General features: G+C 46.9%; 3 protein-coding genes across 6 annotated transcripts in view; 2 read left to right on the top strand and 1 right to left on the bottom strand.

The window, feature by feature from the left end:
- The first annotated feature begins 1,615 nt into the window (after nucleotides 1-1,615).
- On the top strand, nucleotides 1,616-9,743 carry smpx (small muscle protein X-linked). 2 transcript variants are annotated; one of them, XM_062559297.1, is made up of 5 exons: nucleotides 1,616-1,736; nucleotides 4,554-4,614; nucleotides 6,489-6,575; nucleotides 6,972-7,124; nucleotides 8,991-9,741. In XM_062559297.1, the coding sequence occupies exons 2-4, from the start codon at nucleotides 4,579-4,581 to the stop codon at nucleotides 7,119-7,121; spliced, it is 273 nt and encodes a 90-aa protein (XP_062415281.1). In that variant the 5' UTR covers nucleotides 1,616-1,736; nucleotides 4,554-4,578; the 3' UTR covers nucleotides 7,122-7,124; nucleotides 8,991-9,741. The 2 variants fall into 2 exon arrangements, with proteins under 2 accessions (XP_062415281.1, XP_062415282.1); XM_062559298.1 differs by lacking the exon at nucleotides 1,616-1,736 and adding an exon at nucleotides 2,456-2,536 and having other exon boundaries at nucleotides 8,991-9,743.
- The window catches only part of cnksr2a (connector enhancer of kinase suppressor of Ras 2a), a 34,460-nt gene continuing 22,877 nt past the window's right edge, over nucleotides 6,100-17,682 (bottom strand). For 2 of the 3 annotated variants that reach the window (XM_062559288.1, XM_037455422.2), the window contains one exon: nucleotides 6,100-6,537. In XM_062559288.1, coding sequence (XP_062415272.1) covers nucleotides 6,485-6,537 — 53 coding nt within the window. In that variant the 3' untranslated portion in view covers nucleotides 6,100-6,484. Of the gene's footprint in view, nucleotides 6,538-16,092; nucleotides 16,496-17,682 lie in introns of those variants that run through there. The other variant, XM_037455421.2, reaches the window with a different exon arrangement.
- Nucleotides 11,235-15,969, top strand: LOC119198363 (kelch-like protein 34). Its single transcript, XM_037455423.2, has one exon. The coding sequence runs from the start codon at nucleotides 11,634-11,636 to the stop codon at nucleotides 13,431-13,433; it is 1,800 nt and encodes a 599-aa protein (XP_037311320.2). The 5' UTR covers nucleotides 11,235-11,633; the 3' UTR covers nucleotides 13,434-15,969.

Here is a 17,682-nt window from a genome sequence, read left to right on the forward strand (position 1 = left end):
AATTCGTTAATGCCTTGTGAATCAACTCCACTTTGCCAAGAGAACCCGAGGGCAGCGTGTAGCCCTCAAAATGAGGAGCAGAATAATTGCTCAGGCTTTGCAGAGCTCCTTTGGCCGAGCTGCAGCAGTAACAAAAAAAAAATGCAAGAAGTGTGAGTGTTGATATTGGATTTCATCCTACCAAAAGGCGAGTAGCGTAAAAGGACACCGACGAATGTCGATGTTCTGACTCAGATGCAGCGAGGAAACAAGCTCCCAGGCTGACTCATTAGGCCGTAAATGTGAGGATGGGAACATAAAATTGCTTGTATATGAAACAAGGTGTTGATGAATTTCACATCCATCCGCCACGGCGGATTGTGTTGAGGAGCAGCTGGGGGGGGGGGCCTGCATTGTTCTAATCACACTGCGAACGCTCACTAATTAAATGAATTACATCAGTCAGGCGACCGCCCGGCGTGACGGTGAGACGTTTGTGGCCTTTTTCCAGTGCTGGTGGAGCAACACGGGCAGCTTGGAACAGGGCGGATGCCCTCGCGTGCATGTGACTTCGAACTTTCCATCTCCTGCCAACCAAACAGCTGCCTAGCGGACCGGAGGGACGAATATTGTCTCACAGCAACAACTCACTGGACTCACTGCGCAGAGTTAGGAGTTAGGACTCATTATCATCACGGGCAGGCCTCGTTTTTTTAAGTTCCTCGTTTAGATTTTTATCTCAATCCCAGCGCCAAGACTACAGCTCGCCTCCCTGCATGAGCCGTCTCAAACGTGAACTGAAGTCTTAAAAAAACAAGTCCGACTCGTGTAAAAAAAGGTGCGGTAACAATCACTTGTAAAGGCCTACAGGTACTGGGGACAAGTGGAAAAGCTCAAAGTGCTCAGCATGCAAAAAAGAAAAGGAGAAACAGAACAGCCAAGAAAATTGATGCATTGAGAAAAGGATATAATGAATAAGTATAATTAATAATGATAATGGTGAATTGGCCAAAATCCCCCTGGGCCCCTGACGTCCCATTTCGGACACAGACGTGTGAGTTCCAGATCCTGCTGTAAGGTGTTCTGTTTGACTTTAGGGAGAAACATCTGTGCACCCTGGGGAGGAAGCACCACCCCTTGAATCCAAAGCTAGGACACACACACACACACACACACACACATGCTGCCATTTAAACCTTAAATCCTGCATAAATAAGGTTTTGCTCACTGCAAAACTTCAGCTACACATTCAACAGTCGACCAATAAGCATTCTGCTCAACACACAGTCAGTGATGATGGGGTGTTAGGTGTGGCAAGTCCTCGCCAACAGATAGCACCACAATGTGTGTGTGTGTGTGTGTGTGTGTGTGTCTTGTTTGCATAGTCTGAAACGCATAACGAGCCGTTTGAGTTGTTTTACTACCTGGGCACACAGTAGATACGTTTCATAGGCCCAGTGGACCACTCCACCTGAGGAAAAGCCAAGGAAAATTCAGAAAGAAAAAAAGGTATGTAGAACCAAACCACTCCGACAGACTTTAAACAGACAAGGAAACACATCTATATAGAGTAACGCACACAGACACGCACACAGGGTGAATACTCACTCTGCTTCTCTCGTGATGGGTCAGATTCCTCCCTGGGAGGAGTCTCCCCGTCTCTCCGAGCCAATCGGAACCAGCGGAAACAGGTCAGGTAGCCGAAGAGGACCTCAGAGAGAGCGCAGGCAGGGCAGAGCAGCCACGCACGGCAGGAGGTAAGCGAGGACACACACACACACACACACCTTTAACTCCGCGAGATCACAGTTCCCCTCTGAGCCCGTGGATGTGCTTTAGTGTTTAAAGTGTATAGACATACCAGCATACCAGAATGTGTGTGTGGAGTGGGTGCCACTGCTGTTATGTGGGGCAGTGCCATTTTAGTCATGAACATTAGCAGAAGGGTAAGGAGAGGCTTGTGGAAGATGATGCAAAAATACATACAAATGTGTCGTTTTATTGGTTAAAATGCATAAATGTTCCATTTTTGGGATGAATGTTGGTTCAAGAGTTTCAGTCATTTTCTCACTGGAAAATAATACTGTAATTATAACCCGGAAAGCCAGAAAAGAGGATCAAATGGGAGATCATCAACATGAATATGTGTAAATACCAATTAGCTTTTAGTTTTTTAAAACTTAAATGCTATTTTGTGTGTGTGATGAATGTCTTTCTTGACTTAACACTGTAACTCTGGTTTGAGAAACGTCCGAAAGTGAAGAGATCCAAATTCCCGGTGCTGCTGCTGCTGCTGCTGCTGTTTGACAATGTTTTGGTCACTCAGCGCGTCCATGTGTGTCTAAGAGTGTGTGGATAGAAAGCAGGTCCCTCCTGTGTAACACTCATTCTATTTATAGAGAGAACAAATCCCAGATATGAGAGGAATCCTTCCACCACTTGCGAGAGAAACAGGGCGCGGGGAATGAGAGAGGAGAGAGGAAACAAGTGTGTGAGAGGAGGATAGGAAGTGAGCAAGAGACTGAAGTCAGGCATCACACTGCTGTGTCCTGAACAGGTGCGTTAGATCTGTGTTTTTGGAACGGCGGGTGGATTCAGGTCATCACTGTGGTATTCATTTAGCATCTTGTACTTTTTATAAGTCACAGTCTGGAAGTTTCCAATGACATTCAGGGAGACTCTGTTTAGCAAAGGGGGCGACTTTCATTAGGGTTTTCATTTAAGAACCAACATTACAACATACTGTATATTAGTGTGTGCATTAGCAGGTCATTTCGGTCTTTAGTCCCGGCAAACGTCCAATTTCTCACGCAAAAAAGAGCCCTGTATTAGTGTGTCATTTCCTACCAGCCCCAAAAACCCAAATCTTTACCAGCATAGTTTAATATTTTGGGAAATACATTATTGGAATAGTACACCTTTCATGTCTGCGTGCTTAATGTGAAGTCAGGAGATTATTAGCTTAGCGAACCAGCTATTTCTTCAGCCTACAGCCTGTATGCTAAGCTAACACAAGCTAATGGCCTGATGGCTGTGGCTCTGTTTCGGAAAATGTTAAATGTAAAAATTTTGACAGTAAAGACACTGTTATCATCATGTTAGCATCACGTAGGCCATACCAACGCCTGACTTTACGAGCTGCTAAAACCGTGACCATGAGGACGTTTACCAGATTATATTTAGGTTCTTCGTCCTAGTTTAACCTGTTGGCATGCTAACATTGGCTAATTAGCATTAAAACGTATTATTGGGCCAATGTTAAAGCATCAGCAAAGTTACAATTGATCCTCTGGGGACCATGAATGTCTGGAGTGAATTTTTTAGAAAAAAAATGTAATTTTATTAGTGGCCACTGTAAAAGGAAAGATTGATTCGTGCTGCTATTTGTGCAGCTGCACCTCTTGTTGATATTCCAGAAATACCAGCACGCTCTGAAGCCCATTCCTGAAAGAGCCTTTTTGTTAGGTGTCAATACGCAAAGATTAAAGATTTAAATAATTCAAAGTATAAGGAACACTTGTGCCGGCGGTTTTCAGCGTGTGAGAGAGAGAGAGAGAGAGAGAGAGAGAGAGAGAGAGAGAGAGAGTCCTTACAGAAGGCTCCATGATGAGCAGCTGCTACTCACGACCAACATAAATACCCTTTTGTAAGCGTGTGTGCGGGCGTGTGTGCGCGTGTGTATTTCGGGGTGTCCGGGGGCCTTCGCCCCTTAGGTCAAGGACATGTTGTCGCACAAACAGCCCCTTAGCAACGGTATCCGAGGGCATCCATCGACGGCCAGCAGCAGCAGCAGCAGCAGCCCGCAGGGCCCGGGTCTCCGTTTCCCGCGGCCCAATCGCTCCGAGCCGCTCGCAGATAAGATAAATGGGCCATGGAAACTTCCACGAGTGGGACCTGTTGATCTGTTGGGGGGGGGGGGGGGGGGGTGGGAGGGGGGGGGAAGTAGGGCAGAAAGCAGGATAAGATTAAATAAGGAAGCGAGGTGGGAAAAAGGGTTCACCAATTTTGTTATTCAGAGTGTATTTTAGTATTTGTCGTTGGGGAGGTTTTACTATTTTGATGATGAAGATCATTTAGATTTAGATTAGTAACTTTGGGTAGACAAATTCAGATTTCTGTTTGCGAAATAAGCCTAAAAATATGAGGTTTAGACCTTTGCCTAACTTAATAAAATATTAAGAAAACATTACAAAATTCTATAACGCTGTAAATATTTACTTTGTGTGGTTTGGTGTGATTTGAATTGAAAACTTTTGATTAATAAACTAATTTAAAGAAGTTAAAGAAGGTTAAACCCTGCCTCATATCACTCTACTAAATGCAGAGGTTCTACCCCTCACACAGTGTCGCGCTTTTATTTTGACATTCCCTGCTGCCTGCCCTTTCATGAATGATTCAGAGAACAGTTCCTCTACCTGCTTCGGTCCGGGAGAGTCGCTAAGCAACTGAAATGCTATCCCGGCCTTTTAAAACCACAGAAACACAGAGTCCCAATGCCCCAGACACACACACACACACACACACACACACACACACAGACACGGCTGAATGTCTGTGATCTGTGCTTCCTGCAGGTCAGTGGACTCACTTGGGAGGATTATGTCCAAACCTTCGTCCAACGTCAAGGCCCTTCAGGTAAAACATTTTCATCCGCCTGGCTGTGAAACTTTTATTTGAAAAGTCAAGTTGTAACTGTTTATTCTGTTGAATAAATTTAAAAAAAAAAACAGATGTTTCCACATTTAAGCGTTTATTGGCAAAGGCAGAATACAGAATCCAGACTGTGCATAATACGGTGTCGAGGCTTCGTTAAGTGCAGACTTGTAGCTTGTAGCGAGGCAAAGGACGAGCAGCTGTCCGTATTGCTGCGTGTTTGTAAATGTGTGTTTTGTGTTGAAATGGCTTTGTGCGTGCATGTCAGAGAGGGGTTTCTTCCAGCTTCTCTCCTTCTTCCTATTGTGCTCATTTTCCTCTCTAACCATGGGACAGGCATCTGGACGTAGAACCTTTCTAAACACCTGTACAGTACAAACATGAGGTTTTTTTTGTCTCAGCCTCCACCATCTTTTTTAGTTCACCACAAAAAGGAGCAGCAGTACAGATTTACAATTTGAATAATATATATTTTCATTTAAAAAATAAAGAAACCTTTCATATTCATTTTAAAATCTTTTTTTTTTTAAGACCAGCAAAAAAACAAAACAGTATGGACCTTTAACAAATGGCCTATGCAGAATAATGAGAATAAGAATAAGTGTCCTTCTGACTCCTGTGGATCCACTTTTGACACTGGACCTGTTTCATATCCAACACCGAAAAAATACCAAAAAACTGATTTCTGATCATCGATGAGGGGAAATTGTAATCTGGCCTCGGCAACACTGCCTCAGAGGGTGCTGCTTCCATCTCAGCCGCCTCCCAGGTAAACGGCTGAAGCATCTTTTTTTACAACCGCCGGCAATAAAAAGGTTCATTAAATTCCCTCCAAAACAGCCGGCGCGGCAAAATTTGAAAACATGTCGTGTCCAAACGTCTCCAAGAGTGGATCCCAAAGTCCAGCATGGACTTCTCAGATGATACACCTTCACCGTGTTGATATGCATGTATGAGGTGAGGAAGCAGAGTCGAGCCAATAGTCTGCAGGGAAATCAGCGAATGTGGTAAATACGTTTTTTAAAGCACGTTTAGTACCATTCCAAGATAAAAATCACTTTACATGATACATTACATCATAAAATCACACATTGCACTCTAGTATTACATAAATCAGGTGCTTTGTAGTGACTTAAAGCATATCCACATATGTCACATCGTCACTCCACCCATTGGTTTGTGGACGGCTGTTTCGAGGCCTTCGGTTTTTTCAATCAAGCCGTCGCCGTCTTGGATTTACCGCCGGTCGCCGTGTGGTTGTTTTTTGCTGGATGTGGTTCATGTGGTGGCACGGACCTGTCAATCACAGCAGGGCCACCCACCCTAAAGCATGCCCTGCTTTATTAGACCTTAAATGGAGCATCGTTTACTACATCACCTCATTAAAGAAACAAAAGGGCCTCCTAAAAAAGTCAAAAGTTTAACTTTCCAATTTTTTGCAAAATGAAACACATAAAACGTCCTCCATGGAACACGTCACACTCCTTCTCTGTACAGCTGTACAATATGAGCATATTTACAATACAGTGCAGCACAATGCCAAAAAAACACACATCAAGTCATCAACATCAAGTTAGCAGGCAGATCGCTGAGTGCATGTGTGTGTGTGTGTGTGTGTGCGTGTGCGTGTTGCACCTTTCGTAAAGATGCAGCTTCCTTTTTTTGAGGACAGGAAGTTATGGCTGAAATCTTTTGAGAAGACAGGTGTAGGCTTGCAAATAACACGCGCACACACACGCACACACACACACACACACGCACACACAGACAAACACACGGACATGCAGAGCCGCACAGACAGTTAATTTGTTTAAAGCGTTGAAAGCATCTCATTGGGCCTTCTCGCTGTCCTTCAGGCTAATTTGAACATCCCGATGGGAGGTCTGCGTCCAGGGGCGGGACATCCTGTCAAGAGGAGAGAGGAGACAGTAGAGACAGAAGAGGTGAGACCACGCAGCACACACACACACACACACAGTAAGTAATCTGAGTATTTAAGGGATGCGTTGAGGCACATAACCAATGGTGCGCCGACGCGTTTTTTTATCAGCATCTTCACTCACAGCACGTCTGTGTTTCTACGGATACCCGAGAGGGACGATGCTGAGAGAAGTAAACAACACGAGTTTATCACGGCTCTGATGAAGTAAACTAAACAATTGATGTTTAAGGAAGAATGATACACACTAAATATAACAATATACAGAAAATTATGAGAAATTAAGACATTCGAGGAAAAAAAAGATATTTTATAATATCTGACTGCCATAACAATAATAACAACAAAAGTTTTGGAGATGATTACGACAATAATAATAATAATAATAATAATTGCTCAGGCCCAAACACCAGAGGAGCCCAGCGCTGCCGCCGTGACGCCGGAGGAGAAGAAGGTGATGCCGGGCGCCGTGAAGCTGCCCGGTCCAGCTGTTAACCTTTCAGAGCTGCAGAACGTCAAGAGCGAACTCCGATGGGTCACCAAGGACTAACGTGTGGGTTCTTTTTCGCTGTTTTATTTATGTACTCATTCAAGTTTGAAACTTTTGTCATGAACAAAACATGAACATTTAAAGGTCCCTTAGAGGTGTTTCCAGAGAACAGGTAACTTGTGCATGTGATGCAGTACATTATTTGGATACACAAAATTTCCAAAAAGATTCCCAAATCAACCGGCTGAAATGGAAATTCATGACGCTGCTATTTTGACTGTTGTGCAAATACAAAAAGGTGAGACAGGAAGCAACGAGACGAGTGGACAAAGTGAGTCACTGCTTCTTTGTGAAGCATTCAAATCCAGTGAGGTGGAAAACTGTAAATAACTATATCCAAAACTACGAATACAGGTTTAGACAAACCCCTTTTACTCATGTGAAGGACTAATTCCTCACTGGCAAAAATACTCCCTTAAAACATTTTGGGGCCATTTCTTCCTGCAAAAATGCTGAAATATTTTTAAAGGTTCCGCCTCGTGAATATAAGAATTTGATGCTTTTCTTTCTTACATTAGATGCAAAGTTAGGAGTGTAACAACCAATCAACTGACAGAATCTATCTACTATGAAAGCCATTGTTTGTGTTGTAGATTAATCCACATCACAAAGTGAGAAATCCCCAAATTATTCACTTAACTGTCATTCAAAAGAAGGGAAATCAACAAATACCGGCATTTGATAAGCCAAAATGTTCAATAACCAATACTCCTGTGTCGCATATAAGGACACTAAGACAAATATATTCACCTATGTAGGTATGTATCATTTAGAGTTTTCAATCCAACTACAATTCACCTACTCTGGAATAAATACAATGACTAATTACATCAGAATGGTCGTCTGCTAGATGCCTACAAAGGGTAACTGAGTATATGTATATTTAAATAAAAATTCAAATCCAATGTGTCCCTGGTGCAAAGCACAAATGTTTCCCTCTGCATATTAAGTGAATCAAAGACAAATGTTTTCAATAACAACGACGATGAGTTTAGCAGTTCATTTATTCACATCCCGACAAAACAAGACGTGCAACTGTCAGACAGTTTTCTCTTAATCAACACACGCAGTGCTCATCGCTGGCCACCGGGGGGCCTCGCGTACTGTGAGTCTTCTGTTTGGGTCAAGTGTTGATGGCTCTGTGTGTGGGCAGGACAGTTTGAGTCAGGCTCTATATTTACTCTTTATAGAAATGTGTGTGTGTGTGTGTGTGCATTGAGGGCCTCAGCGGGGCACAGAAACCACAGTATCCAAACCCAGCGTGCTGCTCGGCCCTGCCCAAACCACGCGGGCGGCGTGCGTGGGAGGGAAACGACAGGCCGGTTCAACATTTAAAAACACGTTTCACCGAGGGAGAGAAAGAATAACACGACGGGGCCATTTCACGCGCGCGGAACGTGATGAAATGACCCTAAAAAGTCATCAGGCGCCTACAATATGTGCCTGATATGTGCTTTTAGTCGACACCATTTGTCCCAGAATGCAACGCTCAATCTCAATTGCAAACCAAACATATAAGAGAGGGCAAGCAGAAAAAGAAGCGTTGCATGTTAGCATTCTATTTATGTTAGCATTCTATTTATGTATGTAAAACAATAATGGTATTCTTTATTAACTATAGAGCATGACTACCTTGTTTCAACATGAAGAGCTAGCTATTCCGCTTTTAAAGCTTTACAGAATCATTACTTTTCAGCCTCCCTCTCGGCCTCTTGTCCGTGTAGCGTCAGCTAGCTCTTTGGCTCCGTCGGGCCTGTGCAAGTGTTTTTGCTCGTCTAAAACTAAAATTAAGGACAAAAGGTCAAAACCCCTCCCCGGGGTCAGCGGCTGCGAGGCAGTAAAAGTCCTTCATCTGTCTCCTCCCTCCAGGACGGAGCCAGAGGCGGAGAGGAAGGCGGACGATCTTTTCCCGAATCACAGACTCCCCCCGCTGGGAGACCTGAGCGGGGCCGCAAACCAAACCCAGCTTTGTGCCGCGGAAGCCGACGTCTGCGGAAGGTGTCCGGCGTTCAACCCCCGAAGCCGCTTAAAGCGTGGTACCCCGAAAAAAAAAAAGGTCAAAGGCCCTGCATGTTTATCTTCATCCGTCCTGTCAATCAAAACTCAAAAATGTGTACAAAAAAAAAAAAGAAAGTGAAATGACGTCAAGATGAAGCGGGAGGTTCTGGCCCGTCTCCGCGGCGGGACAGACTCCGCTTTGCTTGGACTTTTAGGAGTACGTGACTTGTGTCGCAATAGCAACCAAATTCTTTGCTTTTTTTCTTTTGTTTTGGGGGTGTTTTGAGGTCTGGAGTAGCTGGTTTTTGAAGGACGGTTTACATGCATTTAAGGAATGTGAATCCCCTTTTTTCTGTCAAAGAACTCCAACTATTCAGCACGGATTTATGCTCATACGTTCTGTTAAATTATTCATTTCAAAATGTTGTGACAATTTGCAATATTGCGATGGGATTCAGGTTCAATTGTTTTTTTTTCTGGAAGTAGGAATGCAACGTTTTATTTTTGATTTCCAAGAAACTGGTATTTTCTGAAAAATGTTGCAATAAAAATGAAATGGTTCTGAAAATCCAAACTGTTCTGTTTATTACTGCCACAGTACTTTTATTTATCAATCTTTAAAAAAAAAAGTGTTTAGCTATGCGAGGAGCGTGGCTCCACTGCTTTGGTGCAGAATGAAATCGTCCATTCGCCGTGACGTGCACTGTAGGTCACCTTTTAAAAGGTTCCCAGAGGAACAATCTCACTAACAATCGGGGATCCATTGATTTTTTTCCTCCAGAAACTAAATTAGTTGCAGACAGTCCAGATGCTAAATGGTCTAAATCTGTCTCCTTTCTTTTCTTGTAGCGCTATCATCATGATGTAAAAATGTCGTATTGGTGCTGTGTACCTGAGTTATTCGGTTAGTTACTGAAGGATAACGAAGCCTCGGTTATACTTTGCTTTTGGAGCTGATCGGCGAGTTGCAGCACGAAAACATGCTGAACACAGCCTCCTGAACACAAACTGTCTTCCTGATGACGATGGCAGCCGCACAAGCTCACACTGACAGTTACACTGTTTCTTGAGGGTTTTTCGGTCGCACTGATTGATGAAAAAGAGATCTGTTCAGGCAAAATTAAAAACCCTCAAACTCTGACAAAAACAAATTAAAACGTCGTGCTTTTCTGTGATGGAACATGTGGCCCAGAGTGTCTCTCGGTCTGTTTTGCACCGAGCCTCGATATTTCCATCTCTAATCTTCTCCCATCGTGTGTAATAGGTTATTCGTGGGTTTTGGGGAGGGGGGAGGGGGGAGGAGGCGGGGGCGTCTTTTGAGCTTAAAGTCCCTTTGATCCTCCGAATCCAACTGTTTCATAAAGGAATGGCGCATCAACGGAGCGCACCCACACATGCCATCCCAGCAGATATCCCTCGTCACATCACATGTCCACACACACACACACACACACACACACACACACCTAACAGCTGTAGCTAAGTTTAGCCTCCATCAGGTCACAAAGGACAGAGGAACACTGCTGTGTTCTAACAACCGTACACATGGGAGCCCACATTGTTCAGGGTCAAGAACACTCGGTTATTTCCTCTCCAGTGGACACGGGTAACCTTTCCATGGACTCACAAATCTGTGAGTACCCATCGCCACTCAGACCACCGACCCACCTTGTCTCCGCATCAAAATAACAACACGACATCAATCTGCAGGATTTCGTAGGGTCACGATAAGGTCAAATGCCTCGCAGAAGGGCACGGCTTAGCCCGACACCGGACGCCGCGCGCTGCTAGCGACACTCGTGCCATCTTCTGACAGCTTGGCAAAACCTCCTCCTGGTCCTGACGTGCACTCGACCCCGCCGAGCCGCGTCTGTGTTTTCCCTCCCTGTCGCCATGGCAATCAGTGGCACAGATAGCCCGCCGAGGCGAGCGCGGCCCCCAGCCGTATTTACCGGTGAGTTCATCGGCTGTTTGGGACCCCCCCCCCCGTGTTTGTGTAGATGCCCGGTTGCTTTCGGGGGTGATGCTCCCTCCCCGGACGCAGCGAGGAAAGGGCAGCGGGCAAACGCCAAGCCAACAAAGCATCACACAGAGAGACAGGAGGCTTTGGTAGGGGCAGGTTTCAGAGCCAACAAAAGGATGAGTGGGTGGGGGGGGCTAGTGGATTGTGTTTATGGCTGTAAGGGGGGGGCTTGGTTTCCTCATATTATGGTGTCACGTGCCAACCGCTGCAGACAGAGCAGGACGAAAGCCCAGATGGAGCGACCTCGAGTGGGGAAGCGCACTCGACCCTCTTTTCCCTCTCAACTCTTGTCTTTTCCCATTACTTCCTGCTAACAATGTCTGGTTCTCTTCCCGCCAGACGTTCTTTAGTGCAGCTCGCCGCCGACATCTTCTTTGACAGCACTTTCCGCTTTTAACGTTTCCTCCTCGCAAGCCTTTTTCTCACCAATTACTCCTCCTTTTTCCACCGGTCCTCTGCAACCCCCTCTCCTTTCACCTCTCGTCTTTTGGATGGACAGCTACTCCCTCCTCTACAGTTCCTCCCAACGAACTGGACTCCTTTCCGGCTTCCAGCGCCTGCGCTCTCAGGGAAACATGTGCGACGTCGTCCTGGAGGTCGACGGCGTGTCTTACCCGTGTCATCGCGCCCTTTTGGCCAGCTCCAGCGATTATTTTTGGGCTCTGTTCGGAGAGGCCACCGCCGAGAGATTAGCGGGCTCCATTAGCCTCCCGGCGCTAACACCCGAGGGTTTAGACGCCGTTCTGGACTTCCTGTATTCCGGGTGGCTCAGCATATCGTCCCCTACACTTGCTGTTGTCTTAGAGGCAGCCAGGTACCTGCAGGTGGAGACCGCCGTGTCCATATGTGAGCGCTTTATGACGGATGGTTTGAACAAGGACAATTGCTGTTGCTATGCTAACCTGGCCGAGCATCACGCCCTCTCAGATGCCCTTGAGGCTGCCAATCAGACCATCGCTATAGAGATGGGGGCGTTGGTGCAGGAAAGCAGGGATGACCTTCTCAGGTTGAACGTGCGATCACTGATGGCGGTGCTCGACGCCGACGAGATACCTGGCGTCGAGGAGGTGGAGCTCGTAAAGCTGGCTCTGGATTGGCTGGATAAGAATGGGCCCCTCCCCCTGCTGAAATCAAATCTCCTGCTGAGCAAACTGCGCTTCGGACTGGTCGCCCCCGCTGACCTCAGCGGGCTCCGCCACAGAGCCATGGCCACACCTCTCATCAGAGGCCAGCTGACCCGGGCCTCGGAGTACCACGAGCTGGGTCCCGCTCAGCCAATCAGACAGAGCAAACAGTCGACGCTCAGGGCGTCGCCCGATCGCGTGCTGCTCGTGGGCGGGGGCCGCACCCCCGACTGGCCGGAGCAGGAGATGCTGGCGTTCGACCCCAGGAGCAGGACGTTTTCCCCCCTGAGCTCCGGCGTCCCCCGGCGACTGAGAAACCACTGCGCGGTGTCGGTGGGGGGTTTCCTCTTCGTGATCGGCGGGGAGGAAGTGAGCGGGGGCGGAGACGGAGGAGACGGCGGAGACGGCGGCGACGAAGGTGCAAGGCCCCTCACCGCGGCGACGTCCAAGCACGCGTGGCGCTACGATCCGCGCTTCGACCGCTGGGAGGCGATGCAGCCCATGCTGGAGAGGCGGGATCAGTTTACCTGCTGCGTGGTGGGCGAGGCCATTTACGCCATCGGCGGACGGCACACGCGGCCCGGCGACGACACTCGCACGTCCGTGGCGTCTGTCGAGTACTACGACCTGGCCACCGGGGCGTGGAGGAGAGGAGCGGCGATGCCTCGCCCGCTCTACGGCCACGCGTGCGCCGCGCTCGGCGCCGGCGTCTACGTGTCAGGCGGGCGCTCGGCCAGCCAGGGCGGCGGTAACCGCGGGGACAGCAGCCGAGAAGTCCAGTTCTGGGACCTGAAAGGCAGAGTTTGGGAGAAGCGAGCGCCCATGTCCATCGGCAGGTTCGGGCACCGCATGGCGGCGGCCCGCGGTTTCATCTTCGCCCTGCTGGGCATGTACGAGCCCTTCTGCGACATCGAGCAGTACGACGCGCGGTCGGACCACTGGACCCGCCTGCGCCCGCTGCTCACCGGCTCCTTCGACTACGGGGTGGCGCCGACGCCGGCGGGGAACCTGCTGGTGTTCGGCGGGAGGAGGTGGAGCGACGGACGGCAGGTGGCGGCGAGGAGTGTGTTGGAGTACGACACGAAGACGGATCGCTGGAGGGAGATCTGTCAGCTCCCCAGACCTCTGGCCGGGGCCGAGTGCGCGCTGCTGCCTCTGCCGGGCTGAAGTGGACCCGGAAACCGCCTCACTCACAAGAACAAGAAGATTCATGCGGCACCGGAAACTAAGCCAAATACCAGGAGACAGTTAGCTTAGCACAGTTAGCTTAGCACCGTTAACATAGCGGGATTTTAACACTTTGGCTTTTGTATCATACATGTTTCATTTAACATACATTCTACAGTGCACATTGTGTTTTTTTCCCATCTTACTCGGAAATACACAAATCTGCATTTTCAGATGTCACTGACGAGTCTGTGCGTTAAATATGAAGCTAAGCGATATGAAACGGTTATGCTTATGCAACCTTTTCCAACAGATTGTTTCACGACTGCACCTTCAATACAAAGATCAATTCAACACTGAATCCCTAAAAGCATCTGAAAGAAATCCGTTACCATTCCAAATGAATAAAACTGAATTGACAAAGTGATTTGGTCTGATATGTGAGTCTAAACTTTATCATTGAAAACCAGTTGATGCTAATTCCTCGCGAGGATTAGGCTAAACATTTTATTTTTGAAAATTTGCAAAGAAAAGTGAGTTAGCGTAGCTTCCATTAACTAGTTTGGAGAGTTTAAATTTGGCAATAAGACACGTTCGGCTGTTCTGGGAATATTAGAAGGCGGCAGCTACTAAAAAACACTTAAATGAGCTAAGAGATCTCATTTTCAGGGCTTTCAAACAGCTTTTGAATGCGAAAGTGCACAACGCGTGCATAGAATTACGTGAGTGAAACAGCCTCTGCAGCCACTTAAACTGTAATAAAACTCGGGCCGTCGTGGTTGCTTGGAAACAGAACATTCAACTGAAAGTGTCTGCTGGTTTGAGATCAGCCGTGACGGCAGCGTTGAGGGAACCGAGGCGGCGGGACGCAATTGTTCATTTGGGAAAAGGAGCAGAGCTGAGTTTCTAAACCCGGAGGATCTCTGGCGGTTTGTCACAGACTCTCTGTCTCTTCCTGCGTCGCCGACGGCGACGGAACAGCAGCTGTTACTCCTCTTCCTCCTCCTCCTCCTCCTCCTCCTCCTCCTCCTCTTCCTCCTCCCAGTCCACCGAAGCGAGAACAAACCACAAATACACCTCGATCAAAATGACCACACTTTATTTATCCGCTCCTCTCCTTTTTCCCCCGACAGCAACACGTAGAATGATAAATAAATACTCATTATCGTACCACCATTTAAAGACATGAAACCCACCTGCACCTCAACTGTTTCCCGAAGAAAGAAACCCTGATAGAATTAGAGAACATTATCCAAGACACTTCATTTGCTCTCTGAGAAGAGAGATCTACCCTAACGACAGATTTCAAACACCAAAAAACAGAAGAGGAATATTGCGTTAATACAATACAGACATGCTACTACAACCAACCACGGGCAGCAGCATAGAAAGAGCGTTCAAACTGTGTGTTCGTTGTGTGTTCGTTGTGTGTTCGTTGTGTGCACGATTGCTCTCATAGTTTTGTGCAGCGGCTCTGAATATCAAGCCATTTGGCAGGAAGCGTACGAAGAACAAACTATTATATTGTTATTAGATCCATATTTCAATTCCTATGCAAATGTTTCCTCGTATTCTCTATGTCGCATGCAGGATACATGAGGAACGAATACACCAAAAGAAACTTTTAAACAGTCGTATATAATATAGGTCTCAGGAGATATTTTGTCATTTTCCCTGCTTATTACTTTAGCTCCTTCCTTTTCTACGGCGGCTCAAACAATCCGGCGTTTTTATTTAAAGTGCTAAAGCCTCTGAGTTATGTCTTGTGTGCATATAATCATTTGCAAAATAGTATGACGTTTTCTATCTGAGACTTCCTAAAATTCCTTAAGTGGCAAAATAGGGATCATTTAGAAGGCAATGGATCAAACAGCTCCATTTTGTGGAGATCCAGATGTGATGGATTCCATTACAATTCGGAGCGGATCCGAATCACGTGATGACCACATGAACTCTTCCAACATGAGCTGGTTTCAGTGGACGTTCCATTTTGATCTGAAGACGTTTCGCGTTTCCGCCAAATCGATGGTGATTTAAAGGGAACATTTATGTCTCGGATTTAATTAAGGAGCTCCAACACAGGCAGCTGATCCATATCAATGATTTCTTTCTAGGACAAGTGTCGCTGGAGGTAAAATCACCCCGAAAGAGATAATAAAGTGACGGCATGAGAGGGAAACATCAATTACTACGACATGGGCCTCGGAATCCTATGGTTGCTGTGAGAAAACAGTGTCAAAAAGTGTTGTTTAAGATGGCCTTTTCCTGGAGGCAAGTGTGCACCATTCAGGTCCAGCCCAGCACGGTACCCGACCAGGACAATCAAAACTCTCTAAAACCACAAACTAAGACTAGTTATTTAGCAAAATAATGTGAAAAAAAAAATGTTCTTTGCTGTCACTCACTGTACAGACAACATCATCAAGTGTAAGGCTCTGTCTCTGAGACACTGGGCCGTCGTTACAAGCAGGATGAGGCAGGGCGGCACAACGGCGGCTCCTTGAAGACACGACCCCCTCCCCCCCCACCCCCCAGAAGGTCTTCGTCCGCGTCGGCGAGAACCTCGACTGGTGAAAGTCGTCCAACGAGCACAAGAGCAGACGAGCGACGGCCAGGGAAGGGGTCGATGGTCCCCTGCCCCTGAGCCAGCTGGGGGGAGGGGGGGGAGCAGCGTGACCAATCAGCTCGCAGATGGACGCGACGCGAGGGGGCCGCGAGGGGGCCCCAAAAAGGTCCGTCGCCGGGGGCCACAACCCCCGACGCGTCACAAACGTCCGCTGCTGCTGGCACAGAACCAGAGATGGGAGCAACTGGACCATTGGGTGTGTGTGTGTGGGTGTGTGTGAGTGTGTGCGTTGCGCTGGTCAGACGTGGGTCTCGATGTAGGAGTGCGTGTGAGCGAGCGAGGGGGTGAGGGGTGGGCCGGGGTCTGAGTCAGCGGCCGAGTCTGGCTCCTGAGAGAACAGCTCCTGATAGGCCCGTTTCCACTCCTGGAACTCTGCTGACGACAGCTGGGGATTGGCCAGCAGCCTGTCAATCAGCGCTAGCTCCCCCTCCCTGTCCTATGGGGGGGAGGCAGAAACACAGGGGGGGGGGGGCACTGTTTTAGATTTATAATTTTAGACCACGAAACTTTGAAACGCAGAAACACTCGAAGCAGAACACACACTTGGTGGGATACACTAAGTTCTGGGGGGGGGGGGGGGGTTCTGTTTGTTACAACGGGACCAATGAGCAAGGGAGCCTTCGTGAGGGTCTGCCAATCATCATGTGAGCCATTATCCAGTCAATCAAAATACTTGGCAGATTATTTTCTGTCAATGGACTGATTTGTTAATCTGCAAAATATGTCAGAATAAATGATTTTATCGATTTAAACTTGTTAATTTATGAACAGCCTTTACACACCGGGAACATTTTTCTTCATCTGATTAATTCACACGAAAATTAACATTTTGAGCTGTTTTTTTTGTCATCAGTATTTCCACACAGAAAACAAATGTTACGCAGCGCAAAGGCAATGTCAATTTTTTCCGGAATATGGAGAATTTTTCGGAGCGCTTGATTAAATCAACCAATCAAGTTGTAAAAATGCTCTTTTAACTTTTAACCATTGGTTTGCGGTTTTGACGCCTCTCAATTGGACGATGAATTTTTAATGCGGCAAAGACAAACTGCGAAAAGACACAAACACAGACAAACGTACGCCTTGGTGACAACCTGTCAATCACAGTAAATCCTACCCTGCGTAATAGTGTATTTTGATGTGGACCCAAATTTACAAAGTAAACATCAAGCTGTCATGAAAAAGCCTGGAATCTAGAGATTGAGACCATAAACTCAGGTTTATAATGTTTGGCACGTGGCGGCTAACTGTATTATGCTGTTCTAATCTTGACAGGCAGTATCCCCTCCTTCTATTATTTCCTTTCACAATAAAAGCCCAAGACATTTACACTGTAACTGTGGGAACTCATATTACTTCAAAGCATTTTTGGCAAAATAGACCTCGATGGCATACCTTCCAGTAGCCGTTTAAATACGATCCCGGTAATCAGTCCTTTGTCTGCTTTAAGGTTTTGTTGTGCGCCACTGTTTTGTTTGAACGCCAGTAAGAACCGATTTGGAAAATCTATTCGGAGGAGATGTTTTTAGATTTTTTGTGTCGTGTGTTTGACACGCACCAAGTGTGTAAAGGGCTTATTGCGGTAAATATGTTTAACATTATGTTTCATGAAATGTAACGAAT

Source organism: Pungitius pungitius, chromosome 19 (genome assembly GCF_949316345.1).
Source record: "Pungitius pungitius chromosome 19, fPunPun2.1, whole genome shotgun sequence".
Taxonomy (NCBI): domain Eukaryota; kingdom Metazoa; phylum Chordata; class Actinopteri; order Perciformes; family Gasterosteidae; genus Pungitius; species Pungitius pungitius.